The sequence below is a fragment of the Pseudopipra pipra genome, chromosome 10, assembly GCF_036250125.1.
Source record: "Pseudopipra pipra isolate bDixPip1 chromosome 10, bDixPip1.hap1, whole genome shotgun sequence".
NCBI classification, from domain to species: domain Eukaryota; kingdom Metazoa; phylum Chordata; class Aves; order Passeriformes; family Pipridae; genus Pseudopipra; species Pseudopipra pipra.
This window is the reverse complement of record NC_087558.1, coordinates 22,095,518-22,116,437: the sequence shown is the minus strand read 5'-3', so window position 1 is coordinate 22,116,437 and position 20,920 is coordinate 22,095,518. Positions and strand designations below refer to the sequence as shown.

Genomic DNA, 20,920 nt, shown 5'->3' with positions numbered 1-20,920 from the left:
CAAAGAGCCTTTCATGATTTTGACCTTTAGGCTCTTGTTTAAAACTTGTGGTGTTTGTTTACCAGGCAATTCCTGCAGTAGGTTACCGAGAGTACTGCCTGAGTGGAGTTTCTGTTGGAATTATTTATTTGTTTCTTTTAGGGCAGTAATTATTTACCAAGTATCAGCAGTTGTCTGGAAAGTCTAGTTAATTATCAGCTCGCCTCAGTGAAAGCGCACAAAGTGAAAATACTTAAATAAAAATTTGAAAGTTGTTCTTTTTCCTCTCCTTTCAGGTACTGGGTCCACGTGTTGCATCTGAGTTGTGTTGCACAAATTCTCTAAGCCCCAGCTCGGCCCATCTCCTTGATGCACACTCACAGCATCATGGCCAGCACTCAGGAGCGCCTGGGCCTGTCTTCCTCCCCGAACTCCATGGGCAAAGCTTTCTGTGAGGACAAAGACTTGGGTAGGTTCCCCGACGAGCACACTCCCGCCGGGACCCACCCGTCCCCCGAGCTCATCGAGGACGTGCGGGACAAGGGTTTGCTGCCGGCGGAGCTGCTGGAGGGCGTGAGCAGCCCGGTCACGGCGGCCGTGCTCACCAGCATCAGCGAGGACTCCCGGGACCAGTTCGAGAACAGCGTCCTGCAGCTGCGGGAGCAGGACGAGCCCGACACGCCCGTCCCGCAGGGCCCCCGGGGCGCGGGGGACGGGGACAGCCACGGCGCGGGGGACGATGTCAAGGTGCAGTTCAACAGGTCGGGCAGCGGCAGCGGCGGCTTCCTCGAGGGGCTCTTCGGGTGCCTGAGGCCCGTGTGGAACATCATAGGCAAGGCGTACTCCACGGACTACAAGCTGCAGCAGCAAGGTGAGCAGGGGCCCGCGGCGCTGCGGGGGGAGCGTGTGATGGGCAGAGAAGGCACCCGGGGCTTTTGCCCGGCTTCCCACGGGACCGCTCTCGTGTCGTGCAGCCCCTCTTCTGGGCGTGCAGAGACAAATCCTGCACTGCAGAGCCAGCGGCCGTCATTTGTGGCAAAAGGAGCTCGGGATGGAGCCAAAACCAGCTGCCTGTTCTGGCCCGTGTGTGGTCTGTTGTGACAATGTCTGAATCTGAACCGAGCGTGGGGATCGGGAGGATCTCTGTTGAGGTGGTTGGTACAATCCCTGTGTTAATTTCTGGAGGTTTTTCATGTCAGATGGACAACACTGACATAGGCATTTCCCATTGGGAATCTGTATGTGAAGGCTTTTCCAGCTGACCACCTAATAGCAGAAGTGTCACTTTTCTTTTAAAAAGACTTGTGTGCCTTTTTATTCAGCAGTAATTTTCCTCTTTAAAATACCATTCCATTCAGAACTTATCTTTCCAGAAATAAGGTTTATGCCTTTTTTCATTTAAATGTGTAAGTGTAAATGTGTAAGTGTATGTGAGTATGAATATATATATATATAAAATATGTAGTTTGGAAATAAGTGATGTCCCAGTTTATTTCATATCTATATATGGTATGATATATATATCATATATATAGATATAAGTCTCTTTAGGTGCTGCTGAAAGCTAAAGGGCAGAGTATGTTCTGCTGTTGGTGTCTGATTTCTCCCCTAGAACAGGGGGAGGGAGGTGGCAGATGGGAAAAGAACAAGCTGTCATTAGAATTAAGGAGCTGAAATGGTGGAGGCTTATGGAAAATGGGAGCAGCCTGGCCACCATGGTACCATGGGGCAGAAGTGTCCTGTGCTACTGTGACCATCACTCACTATTAATCAAATGGTTCTCTAGCACTGACAAATTATAAGATACATGGTCAGAAACCTGTCTAAGTGGTTCATATCTAAACCCCAGAGGGATGGGGAACAACTGCTAATATGAGGGAACAGAGATGTTAAACAACATTTGGGTGAATTTGGCTTGATGTAAACTTCCTCCTTCCCAGAGTCAGTCATTCCCAGCTCATAACAGAGTAGGAAATGCACCTCTGCATTCCAGGATGGCAGGTGGCTCCTGAGCAGCACCTGTGTGCTCAGCAAGGGTTTGCTTGGCTTGAAATCCTTTGGCACAGTCGGTTCCAAGTTTTGTTTGCATGTTGTTTATTCAGTGTGTCACATGTGGTTCAGACCATAAATATAAAAAGTGACTGGAAGGTCCTTGGGGGATTAACGCTGTTGGGGGGATTGCACAATGTGTGGAGTTGGATGTGGACAGTTTTGGAAGGGACTATCAGGCTGGGCAGTCTCCCTTGGGAAGGAGGAGGAGATTGTGAGCAGTCAGATGACATCCAGAGGAAGCACTTGGTTTTGTATGGAAGTCACTCGTGTCAAAGATTGAAGCACTAATGAGTGAAAATGAGCAGCTGAGAGGGGGGCTGGGTTGGAGGGTGCTTGCAGATCTTCTGTGCACAGAGGGGTCTTGCTGTTCTCTGTGCCCCGAGCATGTCCAGAGCCATGGAGCCAGGGGCTTCTTGCAGTTTGCTGTTGGCATCAGCCCCTTCTAAAAGGGCAGCTTTGAACTGGCTGCAGATGTGGTAAGGCTGAGGATTAATTGGGGTCTGCTATAAACGGCCTGTGTGGTTTAGCTGCATCTTCAGTGTCTTCACCGTAAGCAATGGGAATGAAAAGGAGATGTTTCTTATGTTATTATTTTTTCCTCTGAGCTGCTCTGATGGCAGAAGTGCACTTCTGTTGCCCAAGGATAAACCTTTCCAAACTGTTGCTGTGCTAAAATTTGAGGATTTTGTCAGAATATTCATGTTCTGTTTTCCAGATGATCTCATTCTTGCTTCTTGCCACCAGAAAATCATCTTTGTGTGCGTTTCATCAGCTACATACAAGCCAGCACTTCAGTAACTGATGGGATTATTTTTATTTTTGCTGTCTTTTAGCAAGAGCACAGAGGAATTTGTGTTTGTGTTTGTGCAAGTCCTGTGCATTTGGAGAAGAGGCTGAGGAAATGTCTCTGGCTCTTTCAGCAGCAGGGAGAGGCTTGTGGTGACCTTTCCTTCCCCTGGGAGCTTCTTTACAGCTTTGGGCTGGTGCCACAGATCTTGCAGATGATATTTTTTTCCCTTCTTCATGAGACAACTACTTTAAGCCTCATCCAGGAGCAATCCTTTGTGTTGGGCTGAATCAACAGCTGGGGTAGGAGCCCAGTTTGGATCTGCAGCCCTGTGACCTTGCAGTACTTAAAAGGGATTATAAAAAAGAGGGAGAGTGGCTTTTTACAGAGACAGGTAGTGATAGAGCAAGGAGGAATGGTTTTAACTAAAAGAGGAGAGATTTAGATTAGATGTCAGGAAGAAATTCTTCCCTGTGAGGGTGGGGAGGCCCTGGCACAGGTTGCCCAGAGAAGCTGTGGCTGCCCCTGGATCCCTGGAATTGTCCAAGGCCAGGTTGGACGGGGCTTGGAGCAACCTGGTCTGTGGTGTCCTGCCCATGGCAGGGGGTGGAACTGGTTGAGCTTTAAGGTCCCTTCCAACCCAAACCATTCTATGTTGCCTGGAGGTGCTTCCTGGTACTTTTTGGTGCTCTCCATAATCCCTGCCTGCCTGCTTTGGATCTCCTGCAGGCCCAGACTCTAGGATGTGGTGGTGGTGTTGTGGTGTGCCTACAACTAGTGAAATACAAATAGGTTCCATGCCCTTGGCAGATGTCTGATCCTTGAGCCCACATTGCCTGTGAAGGTCTGGCTCGTGACTGGGTAAATGAGGGGAAAGATAAGAACAACTTTTACATGATTCCACGTTATTTTCTTGTTGAAAACACTCCTTGAATGTCCTTCCCAATATCCAAGGTGGTCATCAAGAGGAGTGGGTTTCCATGCTTCCCTTAAGAACCCACTCTGGGAGCTGCTGCAGGCTGGTGGGCTGAGCAGTGCCAGCACTGCTTGGTGTGAGGGGCCTTTCCTGCAGGGAGGGTTTGCTTTTGTGTTGTTCAGTGCCAGCTGATTATCTGAGGTTTAAGTATTTGACCCATAAAGACCCATAAAACCCCTCCTGACTGTTTTTCCAATTGCTTACCCTGATTTCTAAAGGCTGTTGGTGAGTGCTTTCAGGGAGATACAGTCAGTTCTTTCATTTGCATCTACCAGTTACTTAATTGGGATTGTTGGGACTCCAGCACTTTAAAGTAAGACTTGTTTGTGTTTCCTACAGACTCATTAGGCTTGCAAGCCATTTTCTTTGGATTAAGAATCTGTCTCCAGGAGTTGCTTTCACCTTTCCCTTCACAAGTTACGTGTTTACTGTCGCCGTGAGGGTTTTTGTGTGTACCTGGAGAGCAAGGTGCCCATCCAAGGGTGGTTGTGGTGGTGGGGTTTCTGTAAACCAGAGATGCTTCTTGTCACAGTGCCAAGGCTGGCCAGCAGCCAATGCTGGAAAAAACTTCCTCCAAATAGATTGGCTCAATGGCTCGGGCTGCTCCTGCGTTTCTTCCCCCATGGGAAACAGATTCCCATCATTCTACTCCAGTGGTTCTTAATCACCTCAGAAACGCAAGTTCTTGCGTAATTCCTGCTGCTATTACATTCTAATTTGTTTAGGGCAAGTTTCTTTAGGCCCAGAAGAGTCTGACTGTTGCACTGTGTGTTACTTGTGGTTTGGCTCTTTGTTCCTCTTGATATTCCCAAAGCTGTGGCTGCTCCATCCCTGGAAGTGTCCAAGGCCAGGTTGGATGGGGCTTGGAGTAACCTGGGCTAGTGGAAGGTGTCCCTGCCCATGGCAGGGGGTGGAACTGGATAAGCTTTAAGGTCCCTTCCAACTCAAAGCACCCCAGGATTCTGTGAAAGAAACAGCTATTTCAGTACAACGGAATTGTTTCAGTGTTGCCCATATAAAAACACTGTTCACCAACACACACAAAAATCACCTGTATTTGCCACCTCCTTTCAGGAGCAGTGAATTTGTGAATTAAATAGAAATACAGATCTTCTCAATTTATTTATGACTGCTCTCATTTTATTTGTTTTCTTTATTTAAAGTCTTTTTAGTATCGAGATGTCTGACGACTTAAATACCAATTACAGTTCTGGGCTGTGAGCGGATCCATCAGTGTGGAAAACAGCCTTGTGTCTGGGGGGGAACGTGTGCCCAGGGTTGAACTTTGCCCTGCCAAGGCGGGGGGAATTTCTGCTGTAGATGAACACTGTTGTTTCTAGTTCAGTGAGCAGAAGGAGTGCTGGGGTCTGGCTCCAGAGGGGAGCTGGGAGCCATTCGGCAGGAGACAGCCAGCCAGTGTCTGACTGACACAGGGATGAAAGAGGGAAAGGCTCCCATCGGGATCAGCCCACAGACAGTTTGGGGATATGTCTCCCTTCAGTGACAGGATCAAAAATGTGCACTTTGGCATAATCCCAGCTGCAGCCCTGGGAATACCCTGCTGGCTCAGGAAAGGGATGAGACAAAAAGACACCTTTGCAGTCTCCAACAGGGCTCTGTGCAGGTGTGACTTCCTTTTATTTCAGAAATCAGTGGGTTACTGGTTGTTTTTTCTGCTAAATAATTTACTCTCTAAACTTACACATTTGTTGAATCACGATAAATAAATAATTGTCTGCCTTTTGTCTTGCTGTTTGTGAGATTTAAGGTAATTTCAGGGTGACTCAGAGAGAGCAAGGGTTTCTGTTCTGATGGGTACAGCCCTCCTGAAGCAGTTTATACAGTGCCACTGGACCACTCCAGGACTGTCTCTACAAATGTGTGTAGGTCCCAAAAAGGAGGGGTTGCTTAAGCTTATTTTGTCTGTTTGACATTGATACACACAACGTTGGTGTGGGAAAGACCTGTTTCTGCCACTGCTGGTGGTGGTTGATGTGCTTTGTGTATTTGGGTGACTTGGTGGTTGCTGGTCTGTGTTTTACAACCTGCCACTTCTGCATTTCCCTTTTATTTCCTATTTGTGCCCAATTTGGGTGGAGGAAAACCCTCAATATTTTTTTATGTCAGTTGTGAATATTAAACGTTTTTTTCTCATCTGTGCTTTTCTATGGAGTCATGTACTTTGTAAGAGATACTGTCCTCCTTCAGTGGTGGGGTAGAGGATCTCCTCCCAAAATTGCCAATCCAGGGTCCCTGGCATGTTCAGTTCCTGCCTGCCAAGTCAAAGTGGCCCACCCAAGTGGTTAGCAGGGTGGTGAGCTCTGAAAAAGCAGCAGGAAGGATGGGAATGAGCAGGCTGGAGGTGACTGGGGTGGATGAAAGGGATGCTGGGGCTGAGCACGTGCTGTATGTGCCTCCATTGCTTTCTGCCACCTACTACCTCTAGAAAAGTCCACCCTGAGGTGTAGGAGAGGGCAGGTGCTGCCCTGGTGTGATCTTACAGCAGAATGTTTTCATGGTCTTTGTCTTGGCCGTTATCCCATTTTTCTGCCTGTGCCAGATACCTGGGAGGTGCCGTTTGAGGAGATCTCGGAGCTGCAGTGGCTGGGCAGTGGAGCACAGGGAGCAGTGTTCCTGGGCAAATTCCGGGCGGAGGAGGTGGCCATCAAGAAAGTGAGGGATCAGAACGAAACGGATATCAAGCACCTGAGGAAGCTCAAACACCCCAACATCATTGCGTTCAAGTAGGTCGTGGGACTTGTTCCAAGTGTTCCTTTGTCCAGGCAAGAGCCTTCCGCTCAGGTTCTCTGGGCAAGCCAGCCTTGCTGTCCAGTTGTGTGTCTGCAGCTCCTCACTGAGTTCTCTTTGGCAGGGGGGTCTGCACTCAAGCCCCGTGCTACTGCATCATCATGGAATACTGTGCCCACGGGCAGCTCTACGAGGTCCTGCGGGCGGGCAGGAAGGTCACCCCTCGGCTGCTGGTGGACTGGTCCACGGGCATTGCCAGTGGCATGAACTACCTGCACCTTCACAAAATCATCCATCGAGACCTCAAGTCACCAAAGTGAGTCTCAGCTGCTTAAACATCCCCGTTTGGGTCCCTCAGGTCACCGGTTTCAGCTGCTTAAATATCCCCCAGTTTGGGTTCCTCAGGTCACCAAAGGGAGTCTCAGCTGCTTAAACATCCCCCAGTTTTGGTGCTGTTTTTTTCTGGAGGGATAGTTTGAAGTTTGGTCAAAAGGCTCTACTATTCTTTTTCCACATTGTCTCAAAACTAATGAGAGTGAAGCTACTGAAACTCGTTGGCACTCCCTTCCTGTGCTGTGGTTTAACAAGTCTGGAAATGCTACCAGTACCTTGATACATGATAAATAGCAGTCAGGAAATACTTAGTGATTTCATAGTGTCCAGTCCTTTTTGAAAGTGGGATACTCTGTTGCTTTCTGCTTTTTATTTTTCCTTCTTAATCTCTTTTTATTTTCCTGATTTTTCTGGAACATGTCTCTCATTTCTCTGTTGCTTTCTGACTAAAACATTCTGGCTGCTTATGTTCTTACTCCCTAGATGTTCATCACTTTTTTAGCCTGTGACAGTGCATTAAGATAATGCTTTTAGATGGTTTACAGCACAGTTTGAGGTACAGAGGTGCCTCTGAATCCTCAGTTACTTGTTAATTTGCAGTTTTATCAGGATTGATTTTTGATTTGTAGCATGCAGAAGTGCATTTGAGGAACAAAACACAACCCCAAAGCGAGTGAGAGCTTTCATCAGTGAAAATACATAATCTTTTCTCTTGTACTGCAATTGTGAGCAGCATGGCCTCATCAACTGGTCGTGTTGATTAAGAAGGGATTTATTCCCAGGGGCTGTTGCGCTACATGAAAAGTCATAAAATGCTGATTTCTTTGTTGGTTTGTTTTGGTTTTTTTTTCCCCTCTAGTGTTTTAGTTACACACACAGATGCAGTGAAAATTTCAGATTTCGGTACATCTAAAGAGCTCAGTGATAAAAGCACCAAGATGTCCTTTGCGGGAACAGTGGCTTGGATGGCCCCGGAGGTGATACGGAACGAGCCCGTCTCCGAGAAGGTCGATATCTGGTGAGTAGAGCTCAGGGTTGAGTATCTTCACCTTCTGATTAGCCACTTGGTTTTCCAGCACTTCCCACATTCTTTCCTCATCCTGTGCCTGGGGATGGTTTGCTCTGGGGTGGACTGTTCCTTTCTCCCTCTGCCTGGTGCCCTGAGCTGTGTTCCTGGGGGCTGTAATGGAGAGGGGAATGACACACACGTGTGGAGGTTCCTGATGAGGCCCAGTGCAACCTGTGTCCTGCAGGGAGCGGGTGCAGAGGTTCTGCCCTGTGTTGTTATTCAGCCTAGAGCTTTCTTCCAGTACTCAGGACCCCCTCAGCAACCTCTGCAGCCAGGGTGGTTTTCCATTGCTTTCTACCCTCTCAGGCCATGCTGGAGCTGTAGGGAGGCCTCTGCCCCACCACCTTGTGCTTTCTGCACACCAGGCTTGGAGGTTACATGAGCAGCCACAGGATTACAGTCCAGTGACTCTAACCCTGGATCCAAAAGGGAGGAAACCAGGAGAGGCTCTAAGAGTTTTGAAACCTGTTTCCTTCCCATGTGAAACATGCTCTGTGTCCAAAGGAACAGAAGGAAAGGTTCAGTTTCCATGCTGTTAAAAATGCTTGAGAGGGCTCAGCCTTGGAGCTCCTGTGGGAAGCCTCTCCACAGGTTTCAGAGCCCTCAGGGGAACTGCATCTCTGTTTCTGCCTCATTATTTCTGCATATTAAATGTCAGCAGCCAGGACAAATGCCCTTCTCCCTGCTTTACAGCCAGGAGGAATTTTCCGTCTTGTGGTTTTTCAGCTTCAGATGCTGTCACATCCCTGGCCCAGCAGGAAGCTGCAGGACAAAGCTGTGGGTGGCTCTGGGGGTGATGGAGTCAGACAGCAGCCTGCCTGCTGCTCCAGTCTGAGCTCAGAGCTGGGCTTGACCTGATGGGCAGGGTTTCCTGTGGTGTGACCTGTGGTGTGCAGCTTCTCTGGTGCCCACGGTGTCCTGCATGTTCATTTAGTGTGGATGTACAGCCCACAGTTCATCAGAACATGGTGTTCTGCCTGCTCAGGTAGTGTGGATGTACAGCCCACCGCACGGCCAGCCCTGCTGGGAGAAACCCTGGGCTTGTTTTGGAAAGAAAATACGCTCAGCATTTGTCTTCTGAGCTCCTCCCTTTGAACCACAGGATCGTGAAGAGGAACGGTGCTGGATTTCCACCCTCAGCTTTCTGTCCTTTAGAGGGGCTTAGGTTCAGGAATGTTGTGTGGAGCATCCTGTCTGATACAACCAGCTGAGCACTGTGGGCTCTCCTTTACTCCTTCCCTCAGTCTTGGAGATGCTGCTCTTTGGTACAATGTCCTCTTGAGTCCACAGCAGTGGTGATTGCTCCGACTCCTCCTTGCCATCCGTGCCTCCCCCAGGACGAGTTAAAAACGATGTTCATGGATGCTGGCAACAAATGAGAACAGTTCCTAAGCTGCTTATATGTCTGCTCTCTCTCATCTTTAACAGCATGCTAAAAAATAAATCTATAATCTTATCAGGAGTCTTGAAAATCCTTTGTCAGTTCTTAGTCATAACAAAGCTGAAACCAGATGAGCTTTCCTCTTAGTTTGTCCAAATACCTGGATCCCTGCTTTCCTGCAGCACATGGATAAAAATTTCAAGAGAAAAAAATGTTCCAACTTTGCTTTTTTTGGTTTTTTTTCCCCACATGATTTGAAGCCAACGGGCTTTGAAAGTGCAACGTTTTTCACGTGAAGTTGTTTCCTGGCTGATGGTTGTTCAGACCTGGCAGTTTGTCCCTTAGAAGTTTTTCTGTACTTAATAAAAGCAACTGGATATTGGTACAAGCCAGACACAGAAACACCCTTCTCATTTTTCACCTGGTTGGACCTGCTGGCTTGGCATGGTCGGTGTCCCACAGGGGGATGGGGTGTAAGTAAGGTGACACGTCTGGGTTGGAAATGGAGATGGTTGTACCTCACCTGTGTCACAGCCCGGTTGTTGATGTGCAGTAACAGTGGTGTTGGTTCTCAGCAGCATTTTGTTTACCTCTCTATTGACTGGTTTGGTGTTTCATTGGGTGAAGATTGTAAATAAATCAAATAACATTTGGCTGTTATAAATTAAGGTTTATGTCCTTCCCCATCATTAAGAAAGAGAAGCAAAGTGAGTTTTCTTGCCTGCATCTTTCAGTTCTTGTAGGAGGTTCTTTCCCAGACTGAGTTCTCTTAATTAATTTTTTTTTTTTTTGCTTTCTTCAACACAAAGGAAATATCAGTGAGACCTCATGTACTTTTGGTACTGACACTTATGCATGTGGCGTTTGTTTCCTAATTTCTGTGTTGCAGTAGTTGTAGTGCTGAGTTTCAAACCTATGAAACTCTTACCTGGGCATACAGGTAACAGTAGAGGGAGCTTTTGGCTAGGGAAAAATATGTCAGTTATAAAAAGAAAAGCCACTAAACCTTTGTTGTGTTGTCTCTGTAAGACACTCAGTTCTGTCTGTGCAGTAGTCAATGATCTGTTCTTGCCAACCAGGACAGTCCAAAGTCTATCTGAGAGAAGCTGACTTTCCTTTTCTTTTAACAGGACTAAGACTTGATCTGTACAGAAAATGTGCTTTCAGGATTTTTAAATTCTCACAAATAAATAGGAAAGGGTGGGTGAAAACCAGTGTGGTTTGGTGTTCAGCCTAGTGCTGGGGCAGAGGAGGAAGAGTCACCTGGGGTGTTAAAAACCACTGTTGCACCTACTTGCAATTTCAGACCAGACATCCCTATTTCCCTGTTTTTGCCTAACAAACTGTTCTTTTCAAGCTGCAGAGCACGAATCCAATTTATCCTGGTTTATTTCTTCTTCAGGTCATTTGGGGTAGTTTTGTGGGAGCTGCTTACGGGAGAGATTCCCTACAAGGACGTGGATTCCTCGGCCATCATCTGGGGAGTGGGCAGTAACAGCCTGCACCTTCCCGTCCCTTCCACCTGCCCAGATGGCTTCAAAATCCTCATGAAACAAACCTGGTAAGAGCCTGAACCCTGCACAGCACAGACCTAGGGCTGGCTCCCAGCTCCCTCCAGACTCCCAGTAAAACCAGTGTCAGGGTGGGAGTGCTGAGCCCAGAGCAGGGGGCTCTGAAATGCTCCCACACTTGTCCTGAGAGCAGTAAGTTCTAACATTTTGGATTCTGCTTCCTCGTGGCAGCAGGGTTGGGCCCCAGAAGGACGTTTGGAGGTTAGAGGAAGTAGGGAGAGACCTGTCTGGTTTGCTGAGTGGATGGGGCAGGGGAGGGAATGAGCAGACACTGGAGATGGGCTGGTGAGCAGAAAGGAGTTATATAGGAGAGGAGTGGGAGCAGAGCCTTACAGAACCCCAGCAGGTGACAGTTACCCCTGAGTTACCTGTGCAGTGTGAATCAGGAGCAGGCAGCACAAAGGGCATCTTCAGTGGCCTTCAGAAGAGGTTTGATTTGTTGTAGCAGAGTAGGGGATAAAAGGTGGGAAGAGAAAAGGAGCTGGAAGTGAAGTAGGGGTAAAATTCCTTGAGGCTGGCTCCAGAGTGAAGGGAACTGATTTTTCACTCTGAAAACCCCTTGTAAGGGACTGGACAAAGAGAAATTTGAGCTTTCTGTCTGGAACACAGATTTTATAGGTCTAGATATGGAAAATGCTTTCAGTTTCCTCCACATACCAGAACAGAGCTGAAATTCTTTGTCTTGGGTGAATGCATTAAGTGATTTGTCCTTGTAATTGCATCTTGATACAGAGCGTAAAGGCTCTTCCAGCATTTTCCCACTCCATGAGTTTTACCAGCCATCCTCTCCGGGGCACAAGGGGGAAAACGTGCCAGAGCCTGTGTGGATCTTTTCCAGGGGCTGTGTGCCCGACCCTGAGCTGCAGGGCGGTTCAGGGGCAGTGGAGGGCAGGAGCAGCTGGTGCAGCTCTGTACTACAGCGAGGACGTACAAACAGTTGTGTCCCCACCTAGTGGAAGGAGGGGGGTTGTAGGGGAGAGGAGGCTGAAGAAGCTGCTCTTGTTCTGAGCAAGAGGCTGGTTCAGTCCTGAAGCTCGAGTGAGGTATTTTTTCCTCAAAAATACAAATGGTTTTGTACTTTTCTGAGATCTTACAGGGATTTTCAGTGCATTACAGTGCTGTCTGGGCTCAGGCATGTATGGTGTGACAGCTCACATACCTTTGGTGCTTATAAACACCCTGTTTTGTTGAATGTAAATTATCATTTCTGCTAGATTGAGTATTCCCAGTGTAAAACTTGGAAATTGATGGAACAACAGACCAACGTATGTTTCTTCTTGACAAGCAAGTCAGGATACAAACTGAAACTGTTCCTATCTTTCACTTTGTAGTCTTAAATGTTTTTCACCTCTTTTGCTCCTTCAGCAAAAAAAAACCCCAGCTCTAGCACAATAAACTCATATTCAGCAAAAGAGAAAACCAGAAAAGCTCCTCTGCTCTAGTCTGTCATCTGCACAAGTTCAGAGAATAGTTCTAGTGGAGCCCTTTCAGAAGGGCAGGAGGGGCTGGCAGTGTTCACCTCACCCATCCCTGGGGATGTGTCTGTTTTCCCTCAGGCAGAGCAAGCCCCGGAACCGTCCCTCCTTCCGGCAGACCCTGATGCACCTGGACATCGCCTCTGCCGACGTGCTGGCTACTCCTCAGGAAACCTACTTCAAATCCCAGGTAACTGGGGAAGGGCTGGAGCCCGTGAGCACTGCAGTTAGCTCCAAGGATTTTTGGAGGCAGGAGTCTGGATCCATGATTTCGGTTTGATTCTGGGGGAGAAGCAAACTGATGGGTGTTTGGAAATCTTTTACCCAGACTTTCCCAAGCTGAGGCATCTGTTGGCTTAGCGAGAGGCTCAGTGGTGCCTCCCTCCCTCCCTGAGCCTGCTGACTCCAGCTGCTCTGCTCCAGCTGTTCTCCCAGCACTGCTGTGCAGGAGACCATGAGGCTGCTGGGAGCAGAACCTTTGCATTTAGAGTGAAGGTGGGGGCAGCAAGTGGGACACAGAGTTGGGACAGGGCAGCAAAGGGACTCTGGGACTTTTCAGGAAAGATCTAAAAGTATGATCTTAGAGATCCCTCCCAGTCCTACCCATCAAGAAACTGTCTGTTCCCAAAGAGGGAAGAACAATGAAACCTTGCCTCTAGTAAAGAAGAACTGTAGGGGTAGATGTGAGAAAATGGGGGCATTTATTAAAGCTGCAGGAAGCAGGGCTTCAATGGGCAAATAGAGTATCACCCTAGACAGTGATTATCATGAAGAGAGCTTTCCAAATCATAAGCCTTTGTGCTTACTTTAACTGAAAAAAAAGGAGCAAAATGTTGTCTTAGAACCAGAAGTGCTTTAGGAATTTTTCAAAGTATTTTTTAGAAAATGCAGATATGTTTTCAACTCTCTAATCAGAGCTCGAACTTCTAAATACCATTTGAAAATGCTGACACTAAACATGCTGCAGTGTTGTTACCCAAAACAATTCAGCTAACAGAAATACATTTTCAACCCAAACCTGTAATTTTCTGCTCTACACAAAGAACATTGCCCAAGAGTTCTTCTGTTGTGCACCTAGGGATCCAAATTCTTTGTAAACACGTAAAAGTAAATTGCTTTCCTAGGCTGAATGGAGAGAAGAAGTGAAGAAACATTTTGAGAAAATTAAAAGTGAAGGAACTTGTATCCACCGGTTGGATGAAGAATTGATTCGGCGCCGAAGAGAAGAGCTCAGGTCTGTTGACAGTCCTTTATGTTTCCTGCTCACTTTTCCCACCCAGCATTCCCTTCTCCTGCTAAATGAGCCCAGCTCCCTCAACTTGTCCTGTTGGGGCCTGTGCTCCAGGCCCTGACTGGAGTTTTCCTGCTTCTCTTGTAACGAGGATCCCAAAACAGGATGCAGTATTCCTGGTGGCATAAATTTGGGCAGCCTAAATCCCTTGTGAGCGCAGAAACTGAAGTTCCTGTGTGCATGCCCTGGAGCTTGAGCGCTGCTTGGTTGATGGGAAGCTGGAGAGAAACAGTGGGAACTGTCCCTGCCCTTGGGCAGTCTCAACAATTTGCTCCAGGCAGGATGGGCAAAGGTTGTGTGTTTACCAGGGAATATTTCTGCCCGAGATTTTGTGTTCCTGATAACAGCACTGGAGCAGGTACATCCATCTTCCTGGGAAATCCCTCTTGCAGTTTTCTGTGAGCTTTCTCTGCCCTGATGCTTTCCTTGGATTAGTTATTGCAGAGGAGTGAACACACTGCATTTGACCAGCCCACCCAAACCCATTTTGAACATTAGACCAACTTAAAAATGAAAGCAGGATGTTTATTTCAGAAGGAAAGTGTTACCTCCTGTGGCACAAATTTGCAACTATAGTTACGACAGAGAAACATAAAACGCCAAGTAGCAGTTCTGTGTCAAACCAAAGGCAGTGTTGGCCAGTTTGATGCAGTGGTGGGTAAGTGTCCTCTGGCCCAGGGGAGCTTTGCCTGGTCACATCTTCTGGCTGCAATTCCATTTGTCTTCTGCAGCTGTACTGGAGCTGTAGGGGCACCCTGCTGTTAGTGGAACACAGACACATGAGTGTTCCCTATTCCTGCAGAAGCTGGTTTAGCCCCTTTTCTGTGCAAACAGGATGATCAGGGCTCGGCCAAAGGGCTCCTGGGTGCATGTGAGGCATTTGCAGCTCCTCTAGGGAGAAGTGTTGCCAGTCTTTCAAGGCCATTAAACACTTCCTAAATCATACAGTGATTTATTGCTGTATCAGGCTCTTAGTCATCATTTACTGTTAGTTTTATCTGGGGTTCAGTGCAGTTCTTCTGGCAAATTTGACTTTTAGAAGGCCTTTTCCTAAAGCACCTGTACTTTTCATCTCTTGGTCCGTGGACACCAGAGTGGAATAATGACCTCTGTGCTTTCCAGGCATGCATTAGATATCCGTGAGCACTACGAGAGGAAGCTGGAGCGGGCCAACAACCTGTACATGGAGCTCAGTGCTATTATGCTGCAGCTGGAGGTCCGGGAGAAGGAGCTCATCAAGTACGTGTCTCTGGGAATGGTGGCACGGGCGTGGCAGTCTGCACACAGGAGAACAAAAGCAATGCTTCATATCTAAACTGTGTAGTGCTACTTGTAGATTTAGTGTCCCCTGACAAACTCAGAGGGTGAAGGAGGAGCTGGCAAGCAGGGAGAGGCCCCTTGGGAGTGGGTTCCTGCAGACCCCTTAGTGCTTGTGTCTGTCCCAGGGGGTACTGACTGGGAGAAAGGCACCTTTCCCTTTGGTGCTGGCATCCTTTGGGCCCTTTGTAAAACGAACAGCAGTGCTGCTCCTGGACTGTGTGCCAGCGCCCTGTTCCAGCTGCCTGATCCCTGCAGAGGGAATTCAGAAATGTCTGTGTCCTTTCCCAGCACAGCACGTTGTGTTGCACCCAGCCATGGCTCACTGTGGAGCCGTGTTCCTGTCCAGCAGGACCTGCACTTGGACAAAGAAAGAATTCATCTGGTTTTGGTTTGTTTTTTTCTTTTTTCTTTTCCCAATGTTTCAGGAGGGAACAAGCAGTGGAAAAGAAATACCCTGGGACTTACAAGCGCCACCCAGTCAGACCAATAATCCACCCCAATACAGTGGAGAAGCTGATGAAGAGGAAAGGAGTCTCTCATAAACCAGGCAGCCAGACTAAAAGGTGAGAAACAACCACCCAGTCCTGTGCCAGAGCCTGTGGCAGATCCCCTCTGGGATGAGCAGGCAACCTCTCCTTCCCTTTGGGTCTGGGGACACGCAGGGTGGGACAAGGGGCTGTTCGCTCTTGGGCCTGCTCTGATCCTCAGAACCACAACTGTTGAATTATCTGAAGGTAAAAGGGCTGAATCCTGCCATCCCTTGCACCTGGGCAGCTCTCTGGAACCACAGCATCACAGGATGCTTTGGTTGGATGAATGAACTGCTGGTCCATGTGATTTTTGAGCAGATGATGGTGCTTGGACAGGAGGTATCTCACATGCTGTCTCAAATTCCTAACTGTCCAAGCAGAGAGCAGTTAGATCATCCTTGACTGGAATTATAATAAGCAAGGTTGAGGGATTGTGGAAATCAGCCACTCCTCAGGGATTCATTGTTGAGGAATTAATTTGGGATTTGAAATTTGGGAATTCATGCTGTCCTTTCATCTATTTCTCTTCTGCCTGACTTTCAGAAAGTGAGATTATTTTTTCCAAAGGAGTTGTCTGGTTTATTCTTCCTTTTTTGGGATTTCCAGGAGTTAGTCCTGATTAACAGTGAATAATCACTTCTGAATTAATATCCCCATGTGGCTCTGAGATGAGCAGGCTGATCATCATCTGCAGATTGGGGCTGTATTGTGCTGAGCATTGTACATGCATGGAGTAGGAGCCCTACCCCAAGATCCTGGGAGGGAGCTATTTTTGGAGAGAACATCAAAATAAAAGTGGAAAAGGGAGAGTGTGTGAGAGCTATTGATAAAAGCAGCAAGAAGGGAGTGTAGAGCAGGATGGGCTGAATGGAAAGGACATGGAGTGGAGAGAATCAAAGGGAAGGAAATGCAGGAGTCAAACAGCTGAAGGGGAGGGCAGCCTGTAGATTTTGGGAAGCCATAGTGTGCTTGTGGCTGCAGCTGCCTCTTCATCCCTGCTCTGGGCTGACGTCAGTTCTTCGCTCCTGGTTTGATGTGTAACTTCTGCTCCCTGTCTCCCAGGCCAGACCTGCTCAAGTCGGAGGGCATACCCAGCACAGAGGCAGCGTCCAACGGCTCCCCAGTCTCAGGAAGTCCCAAAATGTCAACGCTGAGCGGCAAAAGCCGGTACCGCAGCAAGCCCCGGCACCGCCGGGGGAACAGCAAAGGCAGCTACCAGGAATTCGCAGGGATCTTGAAAAACCAGCCGGCGCAGGACGACGCACCCCCACCTCCGCCCCACAACCCCCCCCCGCACCCCGGGCTGCCGCAGCCGGGCCACGGCCACCCCTCGCGGCTGCACGGCCACGGGCAGGACATCGCCAACTGCGCCAACAACCTGCGCTACTTCGGCCCCGCGGCCGCGCTGCGCAGCCCCCTCAGCAACCACGCCCAGCGCCGCATGTCCGGCTCCAGCCCCGACCTCATCTCCACCGCCATGGAGGCCGACTGCCGCCGCGGCCTCGACGGCAAGGGCGGCCAGGCCGAGCGCTGGGAGTGCTGCACCGCAGACCCCTACGAGTCGTGTCTGCAGTGCAGGGACGAGGACAGTGGGCAGGGGCAGATGGCACCGGTGGAGGCGGGGGGGAGCCGCCCCCAGTCCCCGGCTTCTGCTTCCCTCTACGAGAGCGCGCAGTTCATGGAGAAGCTGGAGGAGCAGGGCACGGCAGCGTCCGCCCTGGGCACTCCCCAGCACGTGGCGTCCTCGGTGCTGCCTTGCAAAGCGAGATCCCTTCAGAAGGTGAGAACGAAGGCACTGGCGTTTGGAATAAAACAGAGCGTTCTCTTCCTTTCCCTCTCCTCCAAGGGAAGGTGTGCAGCGCAGGCTGGTGTCTAGGACAGCAGCAAAGCCACGTTTCACACACACACACAGCAGTAGTAGTTGCATGTACAGCTTTATCTCAAAGAAATCATGCATAGATGAAGTTCGCTTTGTGATCTGGACATACTTTTAAAGTCAGTTTTATGGAGCTGTAGGGCATACTGGAGCATACTGCCAATGATGAGGGTTGTCACTTGAGGTTTTGGAAGGGCTTAGTTCTGTTAATTTCAATTCTACCAGTTTTTGTTTGAGGTGAAACTTGTTCTGCTGAATTTTTGTTGTTGAAACAGCCTCAAAATGTTTCCAAGCCTTTCTCAAAGGGAAGGGGTAAATGCTAAATATCACATGAGAGTTTCTTTGGGAATCTGTGGGGCTGCTGCTCCTTGGAACAGGAATTCAACAATGGTCTCGGGGGTGTGCCTTTTGCTGCACCTGCCAGAATTTGTCCCCCTGCACTGAAAGTCATAGTTCTCGTGTTTTTTGTGAAGATTTTGCAAGAGTCAAAAAGACCCGATGGCACAGTTGTACAGAAACAGCTCTTTGTTCCTCCTGCTTCCATCCAGGTGGCGGGAAAAGTAGGAACCAGTCTGAGTGGAGTTCAGAGAGCAGGAAAATTAGGTCTGAGTGGAGAAGTGAAGGAAAATAGGATGATTTACCAGACCATGAGTGTGGTTTGGGCACAGAATGGAGGTAGGGGGACCTCATATGACAAGGCAACAAGATGAGGTAGAGGCTGAATATGAATGAGGGGCTGACAGGATGGGGAGGGTAGGAGGAGGCTCTAAAAGACAAGAGTGTGGTGGGTGGGAAAAGGAGGAGAAAAGGCTCTAAGCTCAGAATTGGTGAAACCCACGAGCAAAGGCTGTGTCATCCCCCCTCCTGCTCTGTGATGGAGAAGAGAGTCGAAGTTGTAAAGCCAAGAGTGCCAGATCAGCTCAATAATTTATGTGGGTTTCCATATGTTACTAATTACTTGATTTGCTCCTGTAACAATCTGGAACATTATGTACTCCGTGCCTGCAGAAGTACTCCAGTGTATTTCCGAGTCCAGATTCAGGAATGGCAGCATTAGGGCTGCCTGAAAGAACCTCCTTGGTAGGACGAGGCCTGGCTCAGTGTGCCCTGGTGCACAGGCTGTTTTCTTCTGGTCTAGATTGTTGCAGCCTGTTGGCACAGTGACTTTGTCCTGGAGGACCAAGGGTCAACCATGTTTGAGCCTCCACAAACGTGACACCACTTTTGTCCTTGTTTTCTGCCAGAGCGGTGACGACTCATCAGAAGAGGAAGAGGGTGAAGTAGACAGTGAAGTGGAGTTTCCTCGTAGACAAAGGTAAAAGGTGAATTCACTCTAATCTCTCTTTGGTGGGACAAAACTCAGGAGGAGAACTGTCCTAGCATCTGCACACCAGCACTGCAACTGGGGAAGGTGCTGGCAAAAGAACAGAGTGGGACCCATCCAGTGTGTCCCATCCACCCTCAGCTGATCCCTCATGTCACTCCCTGCTCCAGCCTGTCCTGAGGTGTTCTCTCTGGCACAGCTTTCCTGCTGCAGGCTGTTTGCAGCACAACTTGGTCAAGCTAGATAATGTTATTCAGCCTATAAAAAGTAGCTGCTGCATCCATTTCACCAGAATGAGACTTAGTGGATATTGGTGCTTTTTGTGGACTCTTTCCACTGTTGTTTATTAACTGTTGCTGCAGTGGGGGAGACTCCAGCACCTTTGTAGTTGAATTCAGATAAGATTGAAGAGCCAGGTGATAACACAGCAGATCAAATTTGATGGCATTGCCTGTAAAATAAGACTTAAGGGAGTGTTACTACCTAAGCCTGGGTAACAACAGGCTTTACAGTCCTGTGCTCAGAAGAGACATGATGGAAATGCTGCTGTGGTTTTATGAAAGCAGCTGCTTGAAGTGCAGGAGTGATCCAGTGGGCAAATAGATTACAGGTTTGTTTTGCAGGAGAAAAGAAGAAAATAAAAGCTGGTCTGCTGTTGTACACATGCACAGCACACCTGCTGCTTAAATCCTTCATTCCCCAGCTCAAAGACCATGGTAAAGTTTGGAAAGGTACTGAAAAGTGTGACAAGAGTGGTTAGGGATGGTTTCCATAGAAGAAGAGATTAAATCCATGAGAAGTGTTTGTCTAGCAGGAGGAGAGGCAAAACTGGAAGTGCATGAAATTGTAGTTTATGTGGAGAAAATAGACAAGGAACGATTCCTTACATTCGTGTTAGGGACAGCCAGTGAAGCAAACAGAGGTTTAAAATGAACAAAAGGAAGTGCTTTTCCCATCCAGAACATTTTCAGATGTGGAGCTCATTGTCAAGGTGTGCTGTGGAAATCGAACCATGAAGAGCTGTAAGTGTTGAATTTCTGGAGCACAGATCCATCAGAGGCTGAGCACTGTCATCCAGGTTTGGGCTTTGACTTAGGAATTGGATTTGCTGAATGGTACAAACCAGGAGGAGATGCCAGGAGAAAGCAGGCTCTGCCTGCACGCCCTGTTCTCATACTTTTCCCAGGTTATTCCTTCCTACCTGGGGCTGGAGGCAGAACTCTGGGCTGGATGAGTTATCTGACTCGCAGAGTTCCTGTGTGAGTGTTGCTTCCTCTGTGATTTACTGGCTTGGGAGATTAGAAGGAGAACAAATTGCCTGTTCCATGTGATGACCAGCTGTGGGTCTCCTGGCATGTTCAGTCAACTGATGAGTTGTACCATTGCTGTTGAATCCTGGCACGAGGCCATTTCCACAGTCAAGTAGCTATGAGCCTATTTTTTGAGTGCACGTACCTAAATCCTGCCTGGCTGTCGGGATCGCTGCCAGGCAATGCAGGTGTTCCCAGGTGGGTTATCTTGAACTCCACAGTACAGCATTCCTTTAGGAAAAAGCACTGAGAAAGGCAAATATGCTCCAGGGCAGATCAGCTATTACGGACGTGTACCAGACAGGACTAAATAAGAACAGATGAATTTGAAGATGAGGGTTTTGAAGTAAATCATTCAAAAGAGGGAGAATTCTGTAACTCCAGGATATGAAAGGCAGCCCACCAGGAGAGGGGTCTGCCAAGGCCTGGTGTGGCAGAGCAGCTGAACAGAGCACCCAGGAAATTCCCTGAGGGCAGAGGCAGTGTGATCCAAGCTGGACACAACCTCTCTCCCCTCTGCAGACCCCATCGCTGCATCAGTAGCTGCCAGTCCTACTCGACCTTCAGCTCCGAGAACTTCTCCGTGTCCGATGGAGAGGAGGGGAACACAAGCGACCACTCCAACAGCCCGGATGAGCTGGGCACCAAGCTGGAAGATGAGCTGGCTGAGAAGCTGGAGGACATGTTGTCCCAAACTCCAGAGATCCCCATTGAAATCTCCACGCAGTCGGACGGGCTTTCAGACAAAGAGTGCGCCGTGCGGAGAGTCAAGACTCAGATGTCTCTGGGCAAGCTTTGTGCAGATGAACACAGCTGTGAGGTGAGTTGTAGGTTTCTTATCCCCTCTCCCTTCTGCTAAGTGGAAAGAAAAAACCTAAAAAAATGTTACGGAAAGGAA

At 48.5% G+C, this 20,920-nt stretch overlaps 1 protein-coding gene across 4 annotated transcripts in view; it reads left to right on the top strand.

Annotated features, from left to right (window-relative positions):
* MAP3K13 (mitogen-activated protein kinase kinase kinase 13) overlaps positions 1 to 20,920 on the top strand; it is a 71,126-nt gene that overhangs the window by 45,853 nt on the left and 4,353 nt on the right. For all 4 annotated transcript variants that reach the window (XM_064666656.1, XM_064666655.1, XM_064666658.1 and 1 more), the window contains 12 exons: positions 276 to 850; positions 6,355 to 6,538; positions 6,667 to 6,858; positions 7,735 to 7,893; positions 10,728 to 10,886; positions 12,453 to 12,561; positions 13,496 to 13,605; positions 14,785 to 14,901; positions 15,408 to 15,545; positions 16,575 to 17,292; positions 18,633 to 18,703; positions 20,545 to 20,842. In XM_064666656.1, coding sequence (XP_064522726.1) covers positions 349 to 850; positions 6,355 to 6,538; positions 6,667 to 6,858; positions 7,735 to 7,893; positions 10,728 to 10,886; positions 12,453 to 12,561; positions 13,496 to 13,605; positions 14,785 to 14,901; positions 15,408 to 15,545; positions 16,575 to 17,292; positions 18,633 to 18,703; positions 20,545 to 20,842 — 2,757 coding nt within the window. In that variant the 5' untranslated portion in view covers positions 276 to 348. The remainder of the gene's footprint in view (positions 1 to 275; positions 851 to 6,354; positions 6,539 to 6,666; positions 6,859 to 7,734; positions 7,894 to 10,727; positions 10,887 to 12,452; positions 12,562 to 13,495; positions 13,606 to 14,784; positions 14,902 to 15,407; positions 15,546 to 16,574; positions 17,293 to 18,632; positions 18,704 to 20,544; positions 20,843 to 20,920) is intronic.